This window comes from Danio rerio, chromosome 4 (assembly GCF_049306965.1).
Source record: "Danio rerio strain Tuebingen ecotype United States chromosome 4, GRCz12tu, whole genome shotgun sequence".
NCBI classification, from domain to species: Eukaryota; Metazoa; Chordata; class Actinopteri; order Cypriniformes; family Danionidae; genus Danio; species Danio rerio.
The window spans coordinates 40,904,307-40,926,322 of NC_133179.1; the positions used below are offsets into that span (position 1 = coordinate 40,904,307).

Here is a 22,016-nt window from a genome sequence, read left to right on the forward strand (position 1 = left end):
GAAAGAAAAGAAACAACACCTCTCAGGAGCTTGACTAGAAAAAGGAGGCCATCTCCAGTTTGGAGGAGAGTCCTTACCCCACATGGAGTTCAAGTATTTGTGTTTTTCACTAGGAATGGAATGTGAGATTAAAAGATGGATCAGTGCAGCGGCCGCAGTAATGCAGTTGATGTGATTGTCAATTGTAGTGAAGGAACGAAGACGAAAGGCAGTGTTCTCAATTTACCGCTCAATCTAGGTTCCTACTCTTACCTATGATCATGACTGAAAGGACAATATCTCAGATACAACTAGAAACATTTTACAAAGTGTTATGACCTGCTCATATAAGTCGTTACATAAAAGAGAGATGAACCAACAAAATAGCCTGAATGCAAAATATTTATTATAAAATGTAACTTATAAAGTGTTGCCCCCTTGAACAATGAATAGGACAGTCATTTGATTTTCTGTAGATTTATTTGCTCCGGTCTTTTTTTCTGTGACGATTCGGGACTGAACAACAACAATTCATTTACAAGAACGGTTCACTTACAGACTGAATCACTTATCTGACTCTTCTTCTCTTATGAACACACAATGTCTCTTTTCTCACAGCGCCCTCATTGGTGCATGCATGCATCCCTGTACGCTGCTCTCTCCAACTTATTCAGATTTATATATAAACCACAAATAAAATAAAGGCATTAAAAATAAAATTAAACATTTATAATCCTTTTGAGGCCATTACAAAAGCAATCAATCAAAGCAACCAAAAAATGTCGAGGAATATTAATGAAGATAAAGAACTTAGGATCTAATCACAACAACACTTTAATTACAAGATAGAAGTAATGCAAAAGAAAACCATAAGGTTAAAGAGTCAATAAGATGGCAGGTCTTGACATGAGGACTCCTTAGTAGCCACAGTGTCCTGGGGTAGCTTGCACAACAACTTTTATTTTCCCCTGTGAGGAGTAATGCAGGCACCTAGACATAGAGGTAAAGTTGGTTTTATATTCACACATTTGTTCATTTATAGGTCTCTATGTTGTTTACCTTGTTACTTTGAATATTCAATCATAATTAGAATGCAAGTGTGACTTCTAAACAACATTAACACTGTTTATTTGACTGTGAACAATGTTGTACTTTGATAGTCATTGGCTGATAATATGATGTCGCTATTTAGAGTTTGCAAATAATACTTTTATGAAATTATATTATTAAGGGGAAAGTCTGAATGTGCGAATATAAAACCAACTTTACCTCTATAATTTAGACTCCAATCTAGAGTCTTGGGAACATCACAGTGTATTAATAATGTAAAAATATGTTCCCAAATCATAAAATATTTAACAAGTTTTTATTTTACTCAAAATAGTAAATATAGTAAACTAGAAAGAATCTTGAACCCAAAAGTAAAGAATCTTTACTAATAAAAGCTGCAACACATGAAGTTTCATAAACTAATTTCGAGAGGAGCACGTGATATGATTTAGCACAACTGGCCACTCATCTGTAATCAGTATTAATCCAATCAGATTACTCCAACTGCCCCATACAACGCAAGCCACAACTCCAACTAAACTCAAGACGCCGGCAATCCAAGCCACTGCAATGAAGCCGAACTCTCACTGATCTAATAGGGGTCCACTTTCGATAACAGACATGCCTCGCTAGATAACAACACTCCAACAAAGACTAAACATTTCATAAAGGTTTTGAAAGACGAGACCAGCATGAATGGAATGATTTCAACAAAGAACTCACATCTCAGCCTCCTGGCTGTCAACAAATCCATAACATTCAGACAGCTGAAGTAGTTCAAATGCAAATTACAAGGCAATCTAATCCACAAACATTAGTCTACAACATATCCAAACGTTGATAAACATTTATGGAAGGGTGCACTGTTATCACCCAAACCTGCCGCTGGAGAGCGTGGAGCCAGTCTTTCAGGCATAAACACCGTAGCTATTTTGGTCTACAAAATGGCCGCCAACCTTTTGCACTCTGAACTCTGACTGGTACTCCAAGGAGCCAATAGCTGAAAGGTGAAGTACCACCATCCAATGAGCTTTCCAAACCTGTGATGGTCCCGCCTTCTCTTTTGACAGTTTCATGAATCGACTGAGTGCAAAGACTTTAGCTGCGTCCCAAATGGCACACTATGCACTCATGCACTATGTACTTATGCACTTACACACTCAACAGGATAGTATATGTATGTAGTGTCGTCCCAAATGGCACATTAATGTTTTTTTACTAAGCGGAAACTCAAACCGTTTCCCTGATGACGTTTGACGGTTGCCAAATCAGTGAAATAAATGACCAAAACTATCAAATAAAACCTGCCGTGAGTATAACCGCTTTCACCATCGGGAGGCGCTATAATCACTCTCGTAGGAGAATTTTGCTTTCACCATCCAAAATAAAGTTATCCAACATGTGCGTCCGATAGCTCCGCCCCTTCCGCTACGCAAGCAAACCTGCGGTCGTTGACTGCGTGAAGTGTCCATCATTCCACACTTCATTTTAGCGGCTGAATGAGTGCATCATCCGGGTAATTAAAGTGCACTTATTATTTTTAGTGTTTTCAGTGTGAATGCACTACTTACACTATTTATACTACAAAATGGCGTAGAATAGTGCATAAGTAAGCGATTTGGGACGCAGCTTTTGTGAATGAATCGGGCCAGATACACTCAAGATTTTTCAATCATGTTAAGATTCCATATGTGATGTTATTGATCATGGATTTAGTAAAAGCTAATGTTAAACTTTACATTCACACAGTTCCTACAAAGTGGTAACATTATTTTTCAAGTTTGATGTTGGCAGTTGATATATTTACATTTAAATAAAAAATAAAATAAAATGAAAAGAGTATTACCCAGCTACTGAAATACATATAACACATTAAGCATTGAAGCTCTTTTATAACATGTCAATCGTGACTCGTATATCAATACACACGAGTGTCATAGAAAAGTTTATAATGGGAAGTCAGTGAGATGTGAAAAGGCAAAGAAGCAATTTCCTGCTTCACTGGTACAAACCGGAGGAGGATATTTCAATGAGAGTCAATGGAGTAACTTTTCATACATTGACTGTGTTAGGTACATTTGCTTTTAAACAAACTTCTATACCACTAAGGGGTTTAAACTCCCCTCCACTATCATCTCACCTGCTCTCCAAGAGGTACTTCTAGGACCACCAGCCAAGACACGCCCTATATCCTCAGCCTTCCATCCATTTGCCACTCTGCAGGGGGTCGAATGCCCACTTCAACAACCCTTGCACATCAAGATATTACAGTTATTGTAACATGCATTAACAAAGGCGCTTCCATTCACAGTTGCCCATGCACTTATGAAGAAACCTTGCATGAATATCAGCTAAAACAATTAATGATGTCTGCTGTATATATACTATGCTGTAAATATTTAATTTTTGATTCTCTCTTATTTTCTCATTTTAGAGCGCATGACTGCCGGCTCCAGATAACTGCCCTCATTCAACCCTTAGCAAAGATACATTTTCACTCATACAGCCCATACCCTTAATGCCATATTCACACTACACTTTTTGGTTTTTGAGATGTTCTGAACTAACATCAAAATTTCAATCCCATATTCCACCTCATCATAGCTGATCTAACTTTGCAGGATGAAGAAACTCTCTTTATAAAGCAAACAGATCATTTACACAAGGGTACACCCCAATGCATGTCTAGGCCTCTTCCCCACATTTCTTCATTTAATTTTTCCCTCTAATTGTCCTATACTTCCATTCACTCTTGTTTACCACAGCTCTGACCCATTTCGGGGTCGCCCAAGTTTCAATTGCTGTGGCAGCAACGCTCTAAACAAGCTCGTATACACTTACACTTCCAATACCACTATCATCACACTCCACTGCATAAATAGAGCAGTATATGCTTATGCAGGAGCACACATTGCCTCCATACTGACCCACTGCACCTCTGCAGCAGCAGAGACGCTAAGCTGAGCCACGCTCCACAACAGCGACGCTCTAGCCGAACCCTTATTCACTCTCACATCTACATATCACTAACTACAGGATTTTACATTCTTATGGGAACATGCATAAATATGCAATACTGAGTGCCACTGCACCTTTGCAACAGCAGAGACTCCCCACCAAGTTACATTCACCAATAGCACCGCTGCAGTGGCACTCTAGTTGAGCCCCTCTTTTACTTCATCTTTACAGATCACTACTGACAATATGTAGCATTCATATCGCTCCAACGCTGACTACCACTGCACCACTGCAACAGCAGTCGCTCCGATGAGCCGTTCCTTGAGCACCAAACTTGTCCAGTCTCCCTCTAACAGGAATCTTCACCGTCAAAATCCCCTTTTTCCCAGAGTCGGCCAACTAGCCCTGTTCCCCGGGCGCCGACCCCCACAGGGGTCTTGTCAAACAGAGAACATCATCTAAAACAACACTAGCTACATGAATACACTGGAGATTGGACTACAGTTGTATCCACACCTGTACAATCACTTGCAAAGAGATTTTAAGCAGCAGAGGTGCTGTTTGCCAGATGTTTATGAAACTGTTCTTCACTCAGCTGCCATCATTGTGTTTACGGCAAATGTGACACATTTACATTTACGTGTTCATTAAGGTTTGCTGATTGATTGAAAATCTTCCCACACAGAGTGCATGTGAATGGTTACTCTCCAGTGTGGGTCTCACACAGTCAAGTGATGTAATTTCCAAGGTCAGAGTTCACCAAGCTTGAACTTAGCAAGGCAGTGAACTGCGAAACTTTACGCATAAACTTGCGTTTCCGTTCTGATGCATTTGCATGTGTATGAATGGAAGTCAATGACTGTAAAAAATATGGACGACGCGACAGCCCCTTTTCCCATTGAACGCCTTGAGGGCAAAATGCCTGCTTGATGGGCACAAACTGTCGCAAAAGACTGCTGAAATTGGAACCTTGACATGCGCAGAAGGACTGTCTAATGGAGCCAGAGGAGGAGCCGCGAAAATGAGCGGAGTCGAGCTTCCAACCAAACGCTTTATGTAAAATCAACCACGCCCCCCGAACTTCTCACTTGACACCTCCTGTATCTGCACTATAACAAAGGCTCGCTGATGTAAACAGAAGCACTTACATTTAAAAACAGAATAATCTACGGTTTAAAACAGTGTGATTTAAGCTGTTATACTTTAATAAAAGCAATACATGCTGGACTGCAGAAATAAATGATCTTTTATACACTCAAGCCTGAATATCAGAACAAAATAAAATACTGTTCTATAAAATTTGAACAGTAACATATAAACAACACGTACATTTTTAGAAAGGTTTATATTTTTAATTAGCCATCAACAGAACCCAAAATATAGCCTACACACCATAACGATTTACCATGCGGGAACAATTGTGCGTTTAGAAGATAAATACAGCAAGATTTCCAAATATCAACAGGATATTTACACATCCCAACCCTGCAATTTGTCAGTTTGTGCAAAAAAAAACTTTGCACTATTAATACAATGTGCTGCAACATCGCTAGTATATTGTTTATTGATTTTCGCTTAAATTGTTAATTTATTTGTTTATTATTAGTTTATTTTTTTGTGCAGTTTTATTGTCATTTTTATATTTCTTAATTCTTGTGCACTACAAAATGTATTCAATTGTATTATTATTTAATACTTGTGCAATCAATACAGGTTTTTATTTTGTCCTTTATTTAAATATTTGCGATGTATGCTGTTTGCATCTTTATTCAAAGGTTAAACTCAGTGATACACTTTGCGTTTACATAGTAGCCTGCGTTTGCTGTCATATCAAAACAAATGGATGTAATAACGTTAACAAAGGTGAGGGTTTTATATAATGAAGATTCAATCGCGCCAGCTCCGGGCCGCAGCGCATAACCTACTCGCGGCGTCACAGGCTGATTCCGGCTTGCATGCGGCAGCGCCGGCTCGCTCGGCCGCCGCATCTGGTTCGATTGACTTGGGCTGGAATCGGGCATTGAGTCCAGGTATCCGGAGTAGGTCCAGCAGAGGTAGTCAGTCTGAGGGGTAAGTCTCCGGCAGGCGAGAATCTAGCCGGAACTGGCCCGAGTGTATTTTGCTATCTGGGTGGCAAGGCGTGTATAATCAAACTAATAAAGCCCGAAAAAAAGCCCTGACCATAGCTAATAAACAGTGTTCCACCAGAATCATGTATGCCAGAAACTATAGTTTACTGCTGAACTCATTTTGTCATGGTAAAATAACACAGAAATCGAATAATAACACTTCAGTCTCCTGCCGAAGCTCAGACGGTCTGCTTTGAGAAGCTGTCAATCACGATGACACGCCCAGCATTAAATTACTGCTAAAAACAAACTTTTTACAAAATGAAGATCTGCACCTATTTCAGCACAATAACCAGTGCCTTAATCGACCAGAACCATCTTTCGGGACATTTTATTGCAAGTGTAATTAATTTTTTTATTTGTGCTCAAGTCTCCTTCATTAACACAGAGGAGGCGGGCTTTATGACTTGTACTGCAGCCAGCCCCCAGGGGGCGATCTAACGGCCGAGACCTTTACTCAAACGCAGGCTTGCGGCACACTTGATGGAAGTCTATGGAGAGAAAAGTCCAGTGTGACCACGGCTTAAGTGCAAGTGAATGGTTTCTCTCCAGTGTGGTGCATCATGTGTAGATTAAGGGATGTTGATTCGCTGCAACTCTTCCCACACTGGGTGCACGTGAATGGTTACTCTCCAGTGTGGATCCTCATGTGTTTATTAAGGTGTGATGAGCGGTTAAAACTCTTCCCACACAGTGTACATGTGAATGGCTTCTCTCCAGTGTGGATCCTTGTGTGTCTATTAAGGTGTGATGACTGACTGAAACTCTTCCCACACTGAGTGCATGTGAATGGTTTCTTTCCAGTGTGGATCCTCATGTGTTTATTAAAAGATGATGATTGGCGAAAACTTTTCCCACACTGAGTGCATGTGAATGGTTTCTCTCCAGTGTGGATCATCATGTGGTGATTAAGGTGTGATGAGCATTTAAAACTCCTCCCACACTGAGTGCATGTGAACGGTCTCTCTCCAGTGTGGATCCTAGTGTGTTGATTAAGGGATGATGATTGGCGAAAACTCTTTCCACACTGAGTGCATGTGAATGGTTTCTCTCCAGTGTGGATCCTAGTGTGTTTATTAAAGGATGATGATTGGCGAAAACTCTTTCCACACTGAGTGCATGTGAATGGTTTCTCTCCAGTGTGGATCCTCATGTGAATCTTAAGTTTGCTTTTGCTTGCCAAACTCTTTCCACACTGAGGGCAGGTGTAGGTGAAACGATTCTTGTCTCTCCTTTTCAAAATAACATCAGTCTGTAAATTAGTTTTTTCTTCAATTTTGACATGATGTTCCTCCTCTTTACTCCCCTCATTCTCTTTAATTAGGTCTGAAAAAACAAACATTAAGTCTTAAAAACTCATCAAAAGCTGAAAAGTGAAAAGACACTGGAAACATTGGCTACACACTGTAATTTTGAAGCACATTGAATGTAAAATAAATCAGATCATTTTATGTTTGGTCCATCAACCTGTACACATTTAGCAGATTCAATTAATCTTTATTTATCTAGTGCTTTTACAATTTATATTGTGTCAAAGCCACTTAACATAGAAGTTATAGTAAATTGAAACCGTGTCAGTCCAGTTTTCAGAGTTCCTTACATAAATGATCATAAAAGTCATTTTGGTCATATTGATAAGACAGATTTGAAAGATGTAAATGGCCTATATTTATTTGTATATATTCATAATAAGAATTTTTTTTCTAAAATTTGTAAAGCAGACAGGAAATACTTGTTCATTCTGTACCTGACTGGTGAATGCATCAGAAAAAAAAAGTTCTGAGGTAAAAGCTAAACAAACAGCTGAATATTTGCCTCCTCACATACATGAGACATACCTGTACAGCATCTGCATAAAGGCTAGAATGTGCAGCGTTCACATTGAGTGCTGTTGGGTCTTTATCATCAATTCTGGGGTGATTTTGAGGCTTAGTTTGGCCAAAACCTTCTCTGTTTCAGCAAATGAACTGATATTTGGGAACATCTTATTTTGACTCAATACACTGGGCAAATTTACTCCCTTTTTGTTATATTCATGTCTGTTTTTTCTCCATTGGCCTCTATTATAAAAATATTGTTTTAATTGCAAAGCCATGACAGCTTATAATCATGCTTTTATGATAGTTGGTATTTCCTGTGAAGACAGTGTGGTAATTTAAATTTATATTTAAAAGTAATGCAAAGTGTCAGATTCACAGCACGGCTGTGTAACTTGTTTTCTCGTTTCGGTCAACTGGTTAGGCAGTTTCTGTCTCCAGAACATGATGAGACCAGGACTGAAAAAGCAGTTTAACACTTAATTTGCATCTGACCCAACCTACATGCTGTAAAATGTATAAATGTAGTGTTTGCTGTGCAGTTTAGAGTTTACTTTCGATGATGCCACAACCATGCTGTGTTCTTATTAAAAGTATTCTGCTTTGAAGACAACCGAAAGTACCCCCCAGGTTTTTGGGCTCTTAGAAGTTTACAACAACAATTAACATTGTTTAATTGGTCTTCACCCATGGGACGGCAACAAGGAAATTAGTGAGAGTATAAAGGAAGAGGAGGAGAGTTGAAGAGGGCAGCATTATGTGGTGTGCTTGAGAAAAAAAAGTTGACTGAACGGTTGCAGTGTGAAATGAGTAGAGCAGGGGTGGCCAGCTGGTCAGAATCGGCAGGCTAGCGCAGAAGCTCAATTTAATATACTGGGGTAAAATAAATGCTCATATTATAAAGACATGGCAGGGAAAAACGTAATGTAATGCAGTGCTTTTTGTACAATCTGAGACCCACTTTATATCAGATATCACTCGGGCAGTGGAGATTGCTGATTTCTAACGAAAACAGACCTTAAACGTGCAGATTTTTGCATTGGCATACAGTTCACCGGAAGCACTTAACCCAGGTTACTGGCAAATTAGAAGCCCAATTAGCATGCTTAGGCATATACCCTATTATTGCACAGCCAATTTACACAAACTGACTATAGAAACACTATTCTGGTTTTCCAACATCTGTAATGATGAGGGCCCACTTTGGTTACTGATGGAACAGCACACGTCTAATCCAGTGTCATTACGCTCAATACTTTGTGCTTTCATTCCAGTTTGTGGTGTTTGTTCACCAAAGATAAGAATTAATGAAAGAAAAGAGAAAGTGTATTATTTTGTTCATATTGCTGAATGCTACTGTTGTTGTAATTCAGCTGTAAATGTATACAGGGGGCGCTGCTGGGTTATAGGAGGTGCAAATAGTGAAGTGTGAGATAGTGGAGTGTGAGACAGTATCATGCTGCTGTAAAACCACTAAAGAATAATAAATCCTTTTTGCTTTGTTTAAAACGTTCTAGTGTCATGTTTCAGTAAAGATCCAACGTATTTCCACTACCGGACACAACACAGTTAGTAAACAATATTCTACAAATAACCCAGTTATTAATGGATCACTCAGAATATGGTCACAATTCAGACTTCACTTTAATAATAAACAAGCATTGCCTTCTGCTCCCATTTTGTTAAATCCATTATTCTCTTCCTCTCTTATAGATTCAGCATTCCAATTATGCTTTAGGAAGGGAGTTATCTGTGTTAAGGACCTGTTTAAAGATGGCATATTTATCTCATTTCAACAGTTAACAGACATTGAGATTCCCCAGTCAAATATTTTAGGTACCGTCAGGTCCGTAGTTTCATTAAAAACACTTCTCTCCTTCACTGAACCAACCATAAGCATGCTGGATAGATGATTTGGTAAATATGAACCCATATCAAAGGGGTATGAAGTCCATGTTATATGAAGTGGTCTAAAGAACTGCCTCCCCTTCCCTAAATTGTATAAAGCAAAAATGGGAAGATGAACTGGGACTAGAAATATCAGATACAGCCTGGCAATATGCCATAGCACTGGTCCACTCATCTTCTGTATGTATTAGACATGGTCTTCTTCAGTTTAAGGTGCTTCATATGCTTCCCCTATCTAGGAGCAAGCTGGCAAAAATGTATCCAGGGTCAGATTCATCTTGCCCCAGATGTGGTTTAGAGCCAGCAGATCTGAGTCATATGTTCTGGGGATGCCCTAGAATACAATAATGTTTTGGACCAATATTTTTAGATTATTTTCATCTATATATAATAAAGATATGGATCCTAATACTTTGACCTCAATTTTTGGTACAGTGCCCGATAAAATGTACCTGTCAGCCTTATCACAGAAATCCCTGCCTATTCTTCTTTATTGGCCAGATGCCTGATTCTTCTCAGGTGGAAAAAAAACAAACCTGCCATCCCACAAACATGGGATATTAGAATTTTCACATCTTTAACTCAAGGACCGTAAGTACACCATCTGAGGCTCTGTTAAAAAGTTTTATAAGGGTTTGGCAGCCTTTCCTATCCCACATTGAACACTCAGGGGTTATTATATCCTACGTGTGAGTTTATCCCTAATTTTTTTAAAATTTGTTTTATCTGTTTTATTTATTTATTTGACTTATTTGACTTTTTTTATTTTTCTCTTTCTCCCTTTTTCTTTATGTGGTGTGAGTATTTCTGTATCTTTGTACCATGTTAATTTTTTGGTCAATACGTGTGTTGTGGAAAAATTTAAGACTTTTAAAAAACAAAATAAAAATATTTGAATAATAAGAATGTAAGCAGTGCTAAAAATAGTTTTTAGAAGAGTAATAATCCCATGAATCTAGTTACAGTACATGTCCCTGTCGAAGGTCTGTGAATTTAAGCTTATTATTCACTAAAGAAGGACAAGCCATTCTCGTAAGGGACTTTGTTCTTTGTGTGACTGAAATGTAAGCAATAGCTGTGTTTCCATCCAAAATGCAAATTAAATTTATTTGCAAAACTGGAATATCACATAAAAGATGTGCGAATAAAGCAGCGTTTCCATCCGATGAATCAAAGAGAACAAAATCGTCACTTCCTAATTAACTGGCGCCAAATATCAACAGTATAAACAGAACTCACAGTGGTAGAAGAAGCTACATGAAACTTTTATTTATTTAATTAAATAAATGTCACCTTAGAAGACAATGCTGACACACAATAAACACGTGGTGGCTTTTTATTATCAGTATGCCCATATTTCTGCATACACTATTAACCTCAACTTTAAAATCTCTTCTCCTTAATTGCTTCTAAATCATAAACTAAACACAATCTTTTATTTGTTGCTTTCTTGTAAAATTGTATTCAAATTAAATTAGTCACATCTATGTTTATAACTCAATTAAAATTTTGCTTAAATAAAATGTCTAACATGGATTGCATATCACCTTGTCTTGGTGTTTCTCTTAATTGCTCAACAAAATAAAACCTCTTCACTACGCTGGCTAATTTTATAATCCTCCGTTTAAGTATTTCACTAATAATCAATCAGTTTTTGAATTTGACACTATTTTTGATAATTCATTTTCTCAACTATTTATTACTTAGTTTGTTCTAATCATTTTTATGATTTTCTTTTGGCTACTAATTAGTTCTACGTAATTTCGGTTCAAGTAGTTGCTCATACAATCTTGATATACTTTTATAAGCTGACTAAAAATCACTCAATATTCTTATTATTTCCTTTCAGCTGAATTTTGACTTCATCATTAATCCTCTTCACATGGTTACATGTGAAAGAAAATCTGTTTTCTTAAACTCTCTTTATTCTGTTTCAATTCTTTTATCAGATTAGAACTAATAATTTTTACCCAATGACGTGAGTTCAATTTTTCATGTTTCAATTTCTTCTTTACGCATAAATAAAAATATTTTTTTTCTGTTACCATTTTTTATTGTAACTCTTATTTTAATTCTAGTTTTATTGGAAAAAAAGTACCTACACTGATAAAGAGTATAAGATGTGCAAATTTTAATGATTGGTTAATTGGAAGTTAATAAGAGTGTTGGGAGTAATAAGCCTGAATATAGCAAGTGTATATCAAGTATGGCAAGTATAATCCTTAGTAAAAGAAGATATTGGAGGGACTTCAAGATGGAAGAGACGACACAACCGAAGGGGAGAACCAAGAGTGTGGAGATTATAACCGGATTCCATTCTCGTAAGTGACTTTGTTCTTTGTGTGACTGAAATGTAAGCAATAGCTGTGTTTCCATCCTAAATGCAAATTAAATTTATTTGCAAAACTAGAAAATCGCATTAAAGATAAGCAAATAAAGCAGCGTTTCCATCCAATGAGTCAAAGAGAACAAAATCGTCACTTCCTAATTAACTGACGCCAAATATCAACAGTAAAAACAGAATTTACTGCGGTAGAAGAAGCTATATAAAACTTTTCTCTATTTAATAAATGACTTTTTCCTCAGAGGATGATGCCGACACACAATGAACAGGTGGTGACGTTTGAAGCCATGAGACATTTGAAAAACGTTGAGGTGGTATACCTTGAAAAGGGGTATCGTCCCATGCCTAAGCAGCATAACACTTTTAAGATCTAAAAATTAATTCTTAAAAATAAAATCTCAAGCAAAAAGATTCCAATGGTGCCGCCTGCTGGTATATGAAGAATATGGTTAATACTGATGAACTTCACACTCAAATGTTTGCACATCATCAGCATGCTGATTTTCTTCATTTCTTAAGCAGCAAAAGATATTTTTACACTAGTTTATTGGCCAGTTGTAGTCAATGCAATGCTAAACGTTTATTGTTCCACTATAATTTGTTCGTTTTGTCTCATGTCATCCCACAACAACATCATATAGTTTAGAATACTGTACAATGTTTTATAATAATTAATTATTTTAGTCTCCATTTCATTCAGCATATTTTAAATTAGGGGAATCCACGTTTTCTGACATATTTTAAATCAGGGTTTCTGCAGGTTTCACCAAGTTTAATTTAAGATGTTTTAAGACATTTTTAAGACCATTATGAATGAAATTTTAGACTAAGGAATTTTTCAAATGCCCCAGATGAAAAAGATTTTTATTTGTCCTATCAAAAAATATTATAATTTAACACATTTAATAATAAAATAATAATGGAATAATAATATTAAATTATTTTAGAGTTTTCTTAGCAAAAGATCTTAAATATTGTGTAAAAACAAGAGAGCTCGACTTGTATCCACACACTTTTTTCCAAAATAAACTTTCTTTAAAGTAAAAAACAAATGAACAAATTGTTTTAAAAACTATAATAAACTAAATCTATGCACAACAATCTGTCCAGGTCGATGTCCTCAGCAGTAAACACATGGAGCACGTTTAAACAAATGTTATTGTAAGGAAAATAATTAAAGCATTATGATAAATAGAGTTAAAATGACCTTTTTGAATAAAAAGTTTAAAGTTTTATTAAGATGGATTGTTGGTGATTGTATGGGTTTTGGCCAGATTGGGTAACAAAACATGAACAAAGAAAAATAAAGACTTGTTTAAAAAAAGATTTAAGACCTCACAACATTTCAGTAAATTTAATACTTTTTAAGGCCTAAAATTTTAGATTTTGAAATTTAAGACATTTTAAGACACTGCAGGTTTTAAATAGGGAAATGCCCTGGCAATTAGTTAATATAATTATGATGTCATTCTAACTCAGTTACTATCTGTGAGAACTAGTAACAACTACTAGAAACAACTTTAAAACCATAAAAAAAGTTTATTAAAAAAGGGGAATAGTGATCAACGTTCATTCCTGTCTTTCAATGAGTGCCTATGTCATTTAGGAGAACTAGGCGAACACTCAGGGCTGCAAGATGGATTTAATTTAGTATTCTTATTATTAAAATATATCTGAATGAAGATCAAAATGACTGAGTTGGTCTTTGAGAATGAAAACCAACCTGTTAGTTCCTGCAGATCTTCCTGTTTGACTGTGAATGTTTCTTCAACCTTCACATCTTCACTCTCCTCTTTAATAAACGCCATCTTTATAACAGTGTGGAGATCAGTCACTTCAGCAGGAGTTTTTCTCTATGTTTGGACACTTTATCCTGTTTAAAATGAACAAAACAATGAACAGAAACAAACTTATCCTCAACACTTGTTTTAACAGTTTCTTTATATAAGAGTAATTAACAAAAACAAATCAGGTAAGTCTGAGCAAGAAACACTAGCCACAAATGAGCTGATTAAAACTAGTAACGTAACTACATTTCTTATATATAATGACGAATACTTCGAATAGAATGACATCATGCTATTAAATAAATTAAACATTCATTAACACTTATTACACCCATTACTGTTGCTTTATTCAGATATGTTCTTAAACGTTTTGTTTGCTTTATTTATTTTATTGTCTGCTTACAGCAACTTTGTAGCACTTTTTTGCACAATACAAGAATTAGACCTTACTGTGAGTAAAATAGTACTTTGTTGTATAAAGGGTTCAAATAATATTGTCAACAGCAGGTACATCTAGCATTAAATGAACAACCTGAAATTTTAACCAGTTGGTTTACATCTGTGTAAAAGCTTCAAAACAAACCTTTCTCCAGTTGAATCAGTGCGGGAGCGACGCAGCTTTATGATATCACACCACTACTTACTTTTTTCCCCCACTTACTCTTAGTGATGACTTATAGGTAGATACATTTCTCCCTTGTTTTCCACTTTATACTTTATTTGCTTACAGATTTGTATTTGTAAGACCATCACTATGTTAATTGAAAAAATAAAATAAAATTACCCCCCACTAGATCTTTGCCTTCAAGTAGGTTGGTAAGTGGTTGCATTTTCTTTAAACGATTGCATTTCTTCATCCATAACTTTAACCCACATTCACTTGCATTTACTGATGTTACCACCTCATTGTATGTTTGAATGGGGAAACATCAAAATCTCCAAAATTGCCTGCCAGGTTCCTACCTATATATGTAATAGGTTGAGGCTTATTTGGGCTACAGTCCATTTGTCAGGATAAAAGCAATATTTATAACCAAAAAAACAAACAAAAAATCTGAATAGTTGTATAGAAGCTTTTAAAAATGACTGAAGAACTTAATACAACGTTGAACAATGCATCCACGCATGTTTAGATTTTACATTTTATAATGTTAGCATTTAAATATTATTTGAGAGTAAATTCAGCATGTGCAATTTACCTTTTCCGTCTTCAATGAAGAAGTTGGATGAAAAATGGCGTCAGTGGGTTTTTCTTTGTAGGTTGTTGTTGGTAATAATCCCAATGTAGGAATCTACAATCGTAGTTTGTCCTCCAAAGTTGTTCTCTTATAGCTTAATAAGATAATGAAGCCTCCGTTAGAAACACGGAATATATAGATACAACCCTGCTGAGCTACTGGATCTGGAATGTGATTGGATAAGACTCAATTGGCCCCCATTAATGCTGGTATTAAGATGCAAATGAGCAGTGGGGAGCAGTGAAGACTCAAGACACATAAAGTGGGGGATGGGAAGTTCAGCAGCTTTACTAACAAGTTTTACAGAGAAATAATGTTGTATTGGGAAAATAAGTTGACTTTAGCCATCATCATTTTATTTGTTGCTGTTGTTTTATAGGATTTTTGATGGAAGCTTTTTTTATTTTGGCTGCTGCATTTTGTAGTAAATGTTGATACACTTATGTTTAGGTATTTCGATTTAAAACACATTTTTATAGTTTTTTTTCCCAATCATGGTTAAACGGTAATGCAAGAGTTGTGTGTAGTTTTTGTTGAAGCTTTTCAGTGTTTCCTGGCTGGTTTTTGTTTTAAGAAGCAAATGAGCATTGAAGACTTAAACCACACTGACTTTAACACACACAACTACATTCACTCATATAATAGTTATGTGAGTCTTATACTATTATAATGTGATACATTATTATTATTTGTTAAAAGAAACAATTTCTAAACTTCACATTGAGCTTTTATTTGTGTTAAGTTCAGTCAATACATCGACGTGAGCAAACTATTAGCAATGCTTTAGTCATTTATTTATCACTGAACTTGTTCTTTATGTGAGTTTAGAGTCCTTTATTTCTCTTAAAGCACATGCAGCTTATTACTGGCTTCTGTAATACAGTCAACACACTCTTAACAGATCAATTATTTTTTTAAAAAGTGTCTATAGATTTTAACGATCAAAATGTAACTTGTTTCTGTGCCAATTTAGTTTTCTTTCCTTAGTTTTTTAGTGGAACAGAACATGTGTGAGCAGCTCAGCTTTCTCGAATGCTCTTATTCACTTGGTATGTTACAATGATGTTTTTCCCTCTGATTATCAGTTGTGTTTGTGCATACAAATATGCATAGACAGTCACAAAAGCATATGTAAGATACCCTGTGACAAAACCTTTTGCTTTTAACACAGTAAATCTATCACATACTGTAGATTTTTGCTACTTTTGGCCTTAGAAGATAATTGTTTGTACATTAATCACAAATGAATGAGACACATTGTAACTTCAAACTCATTCGTGTTAATTCCAGGTGCTGTGAAATGTTATGTACAAGCTGCAGAAGCAATCAGGTGCCATATTTCTGATCCAGTCCTCCAGCATCTTTTTTGCTTCAAATTAAAGTCTTTAAAACTAAAATCATTATAAAAGTAATCTTTTGTTGCTAAGAATTGATTTATACTATCTGAAATATAACTAATTCTATTATATAGCTTTATCTCTTAACCAGGAGAAGGAGGGAAAATGCGCTCACTCACTTAATGCAGACGAATCAATGAGCAAAACACAACACATTAAAGGTTACCAAGACACATATCACAACAAGAGAGATCTGTTATGGTACAGGCACAAATCATAATTTTAATCAAAAACTTCTACAGCACAGCAGCTTCTAGATGTACCCACTCTGTCTAAGGTAGGCTCATATATATATATAAAGTGCGGTCACACTAGAGTTTGTGCTTGCAAAATTCTTTCGTACAGCGCTGCAAAAAAGTGCGGGATAAAACAATATGATTAGACGTTGCTAAAAGCGACTGATTGCTCCATATAGCTCATGTTTTGATCTTCTATTGGTCTCATGCACTCACGTGATGCGATTTCAAGCTTTGTTCTTACCTTTGTGGAGTCCACTATCAAATCTGTCATGCAGCTATATATTTATAATTAGAAAATAATTATGTCACAAGTTAAATTATTGTATAGGCAGTTTATACAGCGTAATTCAATGACAAGAGTTCACTATTATATCTACACAATGCAGAACTTTTAACGTGATTAACCTGCTCCACCTGCACCAACTACAGCATTTCTCAGACTTCTGTTTGACTATGGTGTAATTACAGTGGTGAACATCACATACAACAACAACTGCACTCACTCCTGTAACTTGTTTGCAACAATGAAATTTAAATATCTGTGTCACATATTCATTTAAATAAATGGCTCATTATCATGTGCATTCATCTTTATTAATAGCTGCCTAATAGTCCAGACCATTAACTGAATAGGACCGTTTTACATATATGAAACCTGTTAACAGGTATAGCTGTTCATGCCAATACCAACTTGATAGCCTAAATCATATTACATGAACAGGACCTGCTTAACATCTCTTAAGACACATAAGCAAAGGTGTCTATAACAATACATGCTTGATTGCCCAGATTATTACATCTGAATGGTGCCTTTTAGTAACCATAGTTCTTCACCAATACCAGTTTAATACCTCAAATAATTACACATATTTGAGGCGTCACACTGTTGCAGTGGGTAGCACGATCGCCTCACAGCAAGAAGGTTGCTGGTTTGAGCCTCAACTGGGTCAGTTGGCATTTCTGTGTGGAGTTTGCATGTTCTCCCTGTGTTCGCGTGCATTTCCTCCGGATGCTCTGGTTTTCACAAAGTCCATAGACATGCGATGTGTGTGAATGAGTGTGTATGCATGTTTCCCAGTAACGGGTTGCAGCTGGAAAGGCATCCGCTGTGTAAAGCATGTGCTGCTGGATAAGTTGGCAGTTCATTCCACTATGGTGACCCCTGATTAATATAAAGAATATATTAGCTATAAAGAAAATGAATGAATATATGAGTAATATCACACGAGTATCAGTTTCTGTATTTCTGTTTGCTTTAATGGCCAGTTGTTATTGCAATAAAAAAATTAATAAATAAATTTTAAAAAAGCAGTGCGATGTGGCTCTTGAGAACGATTGTCCCACTACCTTTTGTTTCAATCCCCTGAGAACTTTGGTCATCTTCAGAACGCAAATGAAGACACTTTAGATAAAATCAGAGAGCTCCTTCATCTGTCATAGACAGCAAGAGTCCAGAGATGCTTGGTTTGACAGTGGTTTTTCTGGAAAAGTAACCAAAAACATTGTCAAAACCTGTGATGTGACTTTAGTGGTTCAATTGTAATCGAGTTCCAAGAACATTTTGAGTGCCAGAAAATGTTGAAAAAAGCAGCCATGTCCAAAGTAGGAGCTGTTAAACCATGTAGTGGCTGCTTCTTGACCCTGTAGCCTATTCTCTTCATTTCCATTCAGCAGAAGAAACTCAAACAGGTAGTAAGGGTAAATGAAATAGTATTACTGAAGATTGCTAAAGAATGGCAGAAAACATGGAACACAGCTAATAAGAGATGACAATTCATTTGAAACAACAAGAAACACTATATAGGCCTATAAAGTTGTAAAAATAGAAAAGAAAAGAAGGGGTCATAATTATGAGGATGAGATTTGGACTCAGATATTAATAGTAAGTAATGTGTTGTAGACATGCAAGTCATCATGAACTGGATTAAAAAAGTTTCTCAAAATTGTCTTAAAATGTTTAGATTAAAAACTTTGATCAACTTTAAATACTAAAGTGTGTGTTTGTGAGAGAGATCTAATCTATTTTAATTTTTATTAATTTTTTTATTTTATCAATCTTTTTATTTTTATTAATCTATTTTTATTTTATTTATTTCTGTGTTTTTTCTGTATTATATTTTATATCCATATTTGTTTGCACTACTGTCTTGTTTGTACGTATGCAATATGAATGTACAGTTATTTGTCATGCCCATAAAGCACCTAAAATGTGAAATGTGAGAGAGAGAGAGCAGAAATAGTATAGAGTGAAAAACAAGGGAGAAATGTATCATTAAGTCATGACTGCAACAGTAAGGGGCAAAAAAGCTAAACAAAAAGACTTTTATTTTGGCGTAGTATGTGACGTCATCAGGCGGCGCCGCTTCAGCGCTTTGATTCAACTGGAGAAAGGTTTGTGTTTTTAAATGTTTACGGATAAAACCCGATTTAATTAAAGTTTCATGTTTTTCATCCGATGCTACATTGTGTACCTGCTGTTGGAAATATTATTTTAACCCTTTATACAGCGTAGTACTATTTTATTCTGAGTAACCGAGGGCTTTTGTTTGAAACAGAAAAGTGTGTAATGCGAGCTTTAAAATAGAGGTAAAGTTGGTTTTATATTCACACATTTGTTCATTTAGAAGTCTCTATATTGTTTACCATGTTACTTTGAATATTTGATCAGAGTTAGCCTGCCAGTATGACTTGAATTCAACATTAACACTGTTTATTTGACTGTGAACAATGTTGTACTTATGTACTTACAATGTTGTAATTATGATTTTACTATTAAAAGTTTGCTAATAATACTTTTATGAAATTAATTTATTAAAGGAAAGTCTGAATGTGCAAATATAAAACCAACTTTACCTCTATCTTTACCTCTATAACCTGCGACCCCCACATTCATTTATTTAGCAGTCTCTGTATGGTTTACCATGTTACTGAAAATTTTCTGTCAGAATTAGCATGCAAGTATGACTTCTAAACAACATTAGCACTATCTAATTGACTGTAACCAATGCTGTACTTTGGTTATTATTAGCTGCTAATATGATTTCCATATTTAGAGTTTGCAAAAAATACATTTAGGAAATTTTATTATTAAGGGGAATGTCTGAATACCCAAATATAAAACCAACTTCACCTCAATTATCTATAGAAGTAAAGTTGGTTTTATATTCAGATATTCAGACTTTCCCCTTAATAATATCATTTCAGAAAAGTATTCAAACAATAGCCACAAATGAGCTGATTAAAACTAGTACTCCATTTCATAGAGATAGGTTGGTTTTATATTCGCACATTCTGACTTTGCCCTTAATAATATAATTTCAGAAAAGTATTATTTGCAAACTCTAAATAGCGAAATCATATTAGAATTCAATGACTATTACAACATTGTTCACAGTCAAATAAACAGTGTTAATGTTGTTTTCAAGTTACACTTGCATGCTAATTCCGATCCAATATTCAAAGTAACATGGTAAACAGCAGAGAAATCTAAATAAACGAATGTGTGAATATAAAACCAACAATACCTCTATGACCCCTCACTTTGAGAACCACTGTTTTAAAGAAAGTTTTACCTGATTTCATTTTGTTAATTACTCTCATTAATAGAAACTGTTGAAGCAAGTGTTGAATTTTGTTTCTGTTCATTGTTTTATTATTTTAAATAGGACATTTTTATTGTTTTGTTCATTTTAAACAGGATAAAGTGTCCAAACACAGAGAAAAACTCCTGCTGAAGCGACTGATCTCCACACTGTTATAAAGATGGCATTTATTAAAGAGGAGAGTGAAGATGTGAAGATTGAAGAAACATTCACAGTCAAACAGGAAGATCTGCAGGAACAAACAGGTTGGTTTTCACTCTCAAACACCAACTCAGTTATTTGATCCTCATTCAGATATATTTTAATAATAAGAATACTAAATATAATCCATCTTGCAGCCCTGAGTGTGCTGCCTAGTTCTTCTAAACGCACACAAGCACTCATTGAAAGACCGAAAAAAGTTTCTTTTGTCTCTTGTTCTCATGTCTTTTGTCTTTCTTTTATGTATTATTAGTCTCCCATTTTCTCTACCTGCTTAAGGTTATTGCTTTTCTTGTTCTCCTACTGTTTGTAAAGCGTCATTGAGCACTGGTACTATATAAAATAAATAAAAACAATACATTTAAAAAGGTTTAACTGAGCTGGCGATACTTGACCAACAGTATTCTCATAGAAGACTCAAAATTTTAAGCCTTAAAAAGTCTTAAATTTACTGAAATATTGTGTTTGTGGTCTTAAATCTTTTTAAACAAATTTATTATTTTTTTTTTTAAACAAGTCTTTATTTATCTTTGTTCTTGTTTTGTTACTCAATCTGGCCAAAACCCATACAATCACCAACAATCCACCTAAATAAATCTTTAAACTTTTTATTAAAAAACTTTTTTTAACCTTATTTATCATAATGGTTTAATTATTTTCCTTACAATAACATTTGTTTAAACATGCTCCATGGATTTACTGCTGAGGACATCGACATGGACAGATTGTTGTGCATAGATTTAGTTTATTATAGTGTTTTAAAACTATTAAAACATTTGTTCATTTTTTTTATTTTTTATTATAAAGAAAGTTTATGTTGGAATACAAGTTGAGCTGGCTTGTTTTTACACAATATTTATTTATTTTTTTCAAAGAAATATCTAAAATATATCAAAAATATATATTATTAATTTATTATTGTATTATTAAATGTATTCACTTTTAATATTTGTTTGATGGGGCGAATAAAAACCTTTTCGATCTGGGCCATATGAAAAGTTGTTTAGCCTTTAGCCCTTTATGAGTCTAAAATTTCATTTATAATGGTCTTAAGAAGTCTTACATTTAACTTAGTAAAACCCACAGAAACCCTGATTTAAAGTATGTCAAAAATGTGGATGCCCCTAATATTAAACATGTTGAATGAAATGGACACTAAAATAATTAATTATTATAAACATTGTACTGTCTCAGAATATTGACCATATTCTTCATGTACCAGCAGGCGGCGCCATTGGGATCTTTTTGCTTGAGACTTTTTTTTAAAGAATTAATTTTTAGATCCTAAAAACACCGTTTTATAATTTATCTGTTTTAATTATTTTCCTTACAATAACATTTGTTTAAACGTGCTCCATGTATTTACT

General features: G+C 35.2%; 3 protein-coding genes across 5 annotated transcripts in view; 1 reads left to right on the top strand and 2 right to left on the bottom strand.

Annotated features, from left to right (window-relative positions):
* LOC110439461 (uncharacterized) overlaps nt 1-22,016 on the bottom strand; it is a 1,085,403-nt gene that overhangs the window by 889,486 nt on the left and 173,901 nt on the right. The gene's annotated exons all lie outside the window — the stretch shown is intronic.
* Nucleotides 5,324-15,318, bottom strand: LOC141381692 (uncharacterized). Its single transcript, XM_073947997.1, has 3 exons — nt 15,172-15,318; nt 13,909-14,058; nt 5,324-7,442 (listed from the first exon to the last, which is right to left on the bottom strand). Exons 2-3 carry the CDS (start codon nt 13,991-13,993, stop codon nt 6,742-6,744), a joined length of 786 nt encoding a protein of 261 aa, XP_073804098.1. The 5' UTR covers nt 13,994-14,058; nt 15,172-15,318; the 3' UTR covers nt 5,324-6,741.
* Nucleotides 19,195-22,016, top strand: part of LOC137490929 (uncharacterized) — a 28,330-nt gene continuing 25,508 nt past the window's right edge. For all 3 annotated transcript variants that reach the window (XM_068219938.2, XM_073947736.1, XM_073947737.1), the window contains exons 1-2: nt 19,195-19,237; nt 20,544-20,693. In XM_068219938.2, the coding sequence (XP_068076039.1) occupies nt 20,609-20,693 (85 nt within the window). In that variant the 5' untranslated portion in view covers nt 19,195-19,237; nt 20,544-20,608. The remainder of the gene's footprint in view (nt 19,238-20,543; nt 20,694-22,016) is intronic.